At 33.3% G+C, this 4,693-nt stretch overlaps 1 protein-coding gene across 1 annotated transcript in view; it reads left to right on the top strand.

Moving 5' to 3' along the window:
* The window catches only part of LOC110030231 (30S ribosomal protein S1 homolog), a gene marked incomplete at its 3' end in the record, with an annotated part of 30,410 nt that overhangs the window by 23,653 nt on the left and 2,064 nt on the right, over positions 1-4,693 (top strand). Inside the window, 1 exon segment of the mRNA XM_020732849.1 lies at positions 601-662. Within this exon segment, the coding sequence (XP_020588508.1) occupies positions 601-662 (62 nt within the window).

The raw sequence follows: 4,693 nt of genomic DNA, 5'->3' as shown, positions 1-4,693 counted from the left end.
TTCTCCAAAAGAAGGCAAGATTTGCTTCTTTTTTTTAATAAATAAAAAAAAAGGCATCATTTTCTTCTTTTTACTTCAGTTAGGGAATATTTAGGGTATTTTTAACTATTCTCCAAAAGAAGGCAAGATTTGCTTCTTTTTTTAAATAAATAAAAAAAAGGCATCATTTTCTTCTTTTTACTTAAGTTAGGGAATATTTAGGGTATTTTTAACATTTTGTAAAGCTGATTGTGAAACTGTTATGAACATGGTTGCTGTTTAAAGTGACACTATAATTTTCTTAAAATATTGATGATAAAATGGCGAAATGTTGTTTTGAAAAATTTTTGAATGTCATTGCACTGTAGAATTTTTTGTGATGTGCTCAGTTATAAAAAGGTATTCTACACAATAATATTATTTGAAATGCAGTTGAAAGACAATAAAAAAGCTAGGGTTGTTATGGTTTGAAAAACAAAGCTAGCAAAAAGATATCCAAAATAGAACCTAAATTTTATTGTTGATTCTTTTATTTTATTTAATGTTAGTGTTGCTGCACATTGACCCTAAATTTTGTGACATATGCTTGAGCTTTGTAGTTAATACATTTTTCTTTTGTAGATCCGACAAGATCCATTCAAGACACAGCGAAGCAGCTTGTGGGGTCATCCATATCTCTAAAGGTTGCTACTTGTTCTTAATTCATTCTGTAATTGATGAATAGTGCATGATTTTGCTTTTTGCATTTTATGCAAATCATATTGTTTTGATTTCAGTGATTTAATGGAGGACATAAAAATTTGGTACTAATTGTCAGTAATGGAACACCATGAAATTCATTGACCCAACTTTTATTTATATTCAATGGAGAAATGATTCTTCACCTTGGAGCTTAATTTATTTGAACAACATGAAAATGATTATATGAATATTAAACTTTAGAATGTGCATCCCACGGTCTATGGATTAACATACATATTGGTAACCAACATCATGCCATTGGAGAAAGCTGTCATGGTCTAGCCAGGGAGCTTGTTGGAATGGATGACTGCAAGAGAAGTTTTGAGTTCACTTTTCATTCTGAGAAACTTTCATAAAAGTTTAAATCAAACATTTGGTAGATAAATCCATAAAACAACCATTAAATGATAAACATCTATTAAGCATGTATCCATATGTTTGGATGTGTAAGCCTAACACTTAAAAACATCACATTCTGCATATAGTTGGCATTTTAAAACACATTTGAAGAACAATAACAGCTGCACTGCAATGTTACAAATGCCTAATTGAAGATACTTCACATTTGTTGTATACAAAGTACTCTATATGACTGTTTATTTCATAGACAACCTTTCTGAAAAATTGTAATAAACTAATTGGTTTGTTATTTATGAATATATAATTTTGTAAGCACATCCCAATTCTAAATAACAATAAACATAACACAAAAGGAATCTCTATGCATATGAATCATCGAGCATTTCAAAAGATTAAAGTTATGAAGATCCGACATAAACATGTTGTTTGACATGACAATCTGTTTCATAATATAGGTTGTAGAAGAAATATTATAATCATAAAGAGTGAAGATCATATCATTTGGTATAGATTTGCTTTTCATAGTCTAGTCATGGTCTGTTACATTATCATAGTATTTGAGTATCATAGACAAGGAAATCATAACATAATGTCATAGGTTTTACATTTCATGATAAATAAATAGTATATTCTGTATCAAAATCTTATTAATTGTAGACTTTCATACATATAATTTATCATTTACCTATATATTACCATCAATAAAAATGACTTGGGGCCCACCTCGGAGGGGCTTTACTGGTGGGAAGAGTGTTGAACCGGTTCAAAATATGGCTGCAGGGGCCGGCCGACATGAGGGCTGGGTTAGGGCTGCTGTTCAAAGAGAGGGGCCTCTTTCTAGTTATCTACTATTATATATAAATTGTTTCTTTGTTTAGAGTTTTGGCTTCATAACTTTTTGTGGTCGATGCCTTTTCGTTTGCTAGGTCTTTATCTGAGGATAGATGGTGCTCCGGTTGGTGGTGATTACCTGCGCTCGTCTCCTTCTCGTACCCTTTCTACTTGCTGCCCCTCTAGCTATTCTGTCTGCAGCAGCCAATCCCTCCAAACTTCATGTGTGTAGCCGCAACCCCTCCAGCCCTCTTGCTTACTGCTGCCAACCCCTCCAACCCTTCTGTTTGCTGCAGTCAATCCCTCCAGCCTTCGTGCTTGTTTCCCCTACTCTCCTCCAGCCTTTCTGTTGCTGCCACAACCACGCTAGCCTTCTACAATCTGCTGTCGCACCACAACCAGCCAACTTATCTGCTGTCCAGCTGCAGTCCACCACCTTTTCGTCCTCACCCTAGGGGTCGTTTGTTTTTAGGCTGTTTTGTTTCTGATATTAGTTGTCTTTATTGTAACCCTCTGAAATTCAGCAATAATATTTGCATTTCCGTTGTGATTTGGATTAATTCCGGTATCAAGAACTCATATGCTTTTACTATTTCTGTGCTAGAAATATTATTAATTCACCAATAGTTGATTTATCTCTTGTCAGCACAACCTGGCTTTATCTCTCATATTCATTTCTATGGTAGAAATGGAGTCATAAATGTGTCGGTACATTAGATTACTTAGCTAGTATCACAATGGAACTTTGGCCATTAACATGCTCATATAAACATTCATGTATATAAATTTTCAATTAATACAACTTTTCATGCAACAGCTTTATTTGTAGGAACCATGGACTTGGATTTTCATTTCATAATACAACATGTGAATTTATAGATATATCAAACATATGAAATTTAGATTCAAAGAAAGTCTTAACATTGCATTTTGAAATATTGACATAGCTATAAACTAAATTATATCTTATGATCAGAATAACAACTGAGTATTTATAAACTAAATTATATCTTATGATCAGAATAACAACTCAGTATTTAGATTTAAATACAACAACAACCACAACAACAACAAAGCCTTAATCCCACTACGTGGGGTCGGCTACATGAATCCTTTTTCTCCACTGCGTCCTATTTAGTGTCATATTTTCATTTATTTCTAGTAAATTAAGATCATTTTTAATACAATAAGCCCAAGTCTTCCTAGGTCTACCTCTGCCTTTCTTAACACAAGTCGAATCTAAAACATCTACTCTTCTAATCGGATCATCAGATAGTCGACCATCTAAGACGACTTTCTCTAATTTTGTTCGTCTACACCAACCCTATCACAAATATACTCATTCTGCATTTTGTCTCTAAGTGTAAAGCCACTCATCCACCTAATCATTCTCATCTCGACAACACTTAACTTATTATTATGCTTCTCTTTTAAAGGCCAACATTCAACACCATAGAGAATTGCCGGTCTCACCACCGTCTTATAAAATTTTACTTTCAATCTAAGTGGTACTTTTCTATCACACAAAAGGCCCAAAGCATTCCTCCACTTCAACCAACCAACTTGAATTCTACTATTAACATCCCCATCTATATCACCATGGCTTTGAACAACGGACCCAAGATATCTAAATCGTTCACACTTTTTAATAATTTGATAACCCAAAATCACACTTCTATCACTAGAGCTATTACTACTAAAATTACATTCCATGTATTCAGTTTTAGTTCTACTTAAACGAAGGCCTTTAGACTCCAATGTAGACCTCCATAATTCAAGTTTTTCCTGGGCTTTTTCTCTCGTTTTATCCACATCATCAGCAAAAAGCATACATCAAGGTACATCCTCCTGTAGATGTCCAGTAAGACCATCCATAACTAAAGCAAAAAGATATGGGCTTAAAGTCGATCCCTGATGTAAACCAACAGAAATAGGAAAATATTTTGTCAATCCTCCTTCAGTCTGAACACAAGTAACAGCTCTGTTATACATATCTTTAATGACTTGAATATAAGTCATATCAAACATTTCTTCTCGAGAACTCTCCAAAGGATATCTCTTGGAACCTTATCGTAAGCTTTTTCTAAATCAATAAAAATCAAATGTAGATTCTCCTTATTATCTCTGAACTTCTCCATCAAACCTCTCAATAAATGTATAGCTTCAATGATAGACCTACCCGGCATAAATCCAAATTAATTATGAGAAATTTTCGTGATGCATCTTAACCTATGTTCAATTACCCTCTCCCATAATTTTAAAGTATGACACATCAACTTAATTCCTCTATAATTTGCACACTCTTGTGCATCCCCTTAATTCTTAAAAATGGGGATCAAAATGCTCTTCCTCCACTCCTCAGGCATCTTTTTAGTTTTTAAAATAATATTAAAGAGTTTAGTAAGCCAAGAAACTCCCAAATCTCCCAAATATTTCAACACTTCAATTGGGATATCATCAGGTCCTACAGACTTTCCACCCTTGGTTTTCTTTAAAGCCTCCTCAACTTCGTTTCTGCGAATGCGACGGTAAAAATGAAACGTTTTATTATTATTTACGATATTAAAATCACTAAGTTCGATCGTATTTTCAGAAACTTCATTAAAAAGTTTATCAAAGTAACTCACCCACCTATGTTGAATATCTTTTTCTAAGAAAAGTACTTTTTGATTTTCATCTTTAATACACTTTACTTGAGTTAAATCTTTACTTTTCTTTTCTCTTTGTTTAGATAGTTTATACATATATTTTTCACCCTCCTTAGTATCTAATCTATTATAAA

This window comes from Phalaenopsis equestris, unplaced genomic scaffold, assembly GCF_001263595.1.
Source record: "Phalaenopsis equestris unplaced genomic scaffold, ASM126359v1 Scaffold000682, whole genome shotgun sequence".
Lineage (NCBI taxonomy): Eukaryota > Viridiplantae > Streptophyta > Magnoliopsida > Asparagales > Orchidaceae > Phalaenopsis > Phalaenopsis equestris.
This window is presented reverse-complemented; position numbering and strand designations above follow the sequence as displayed.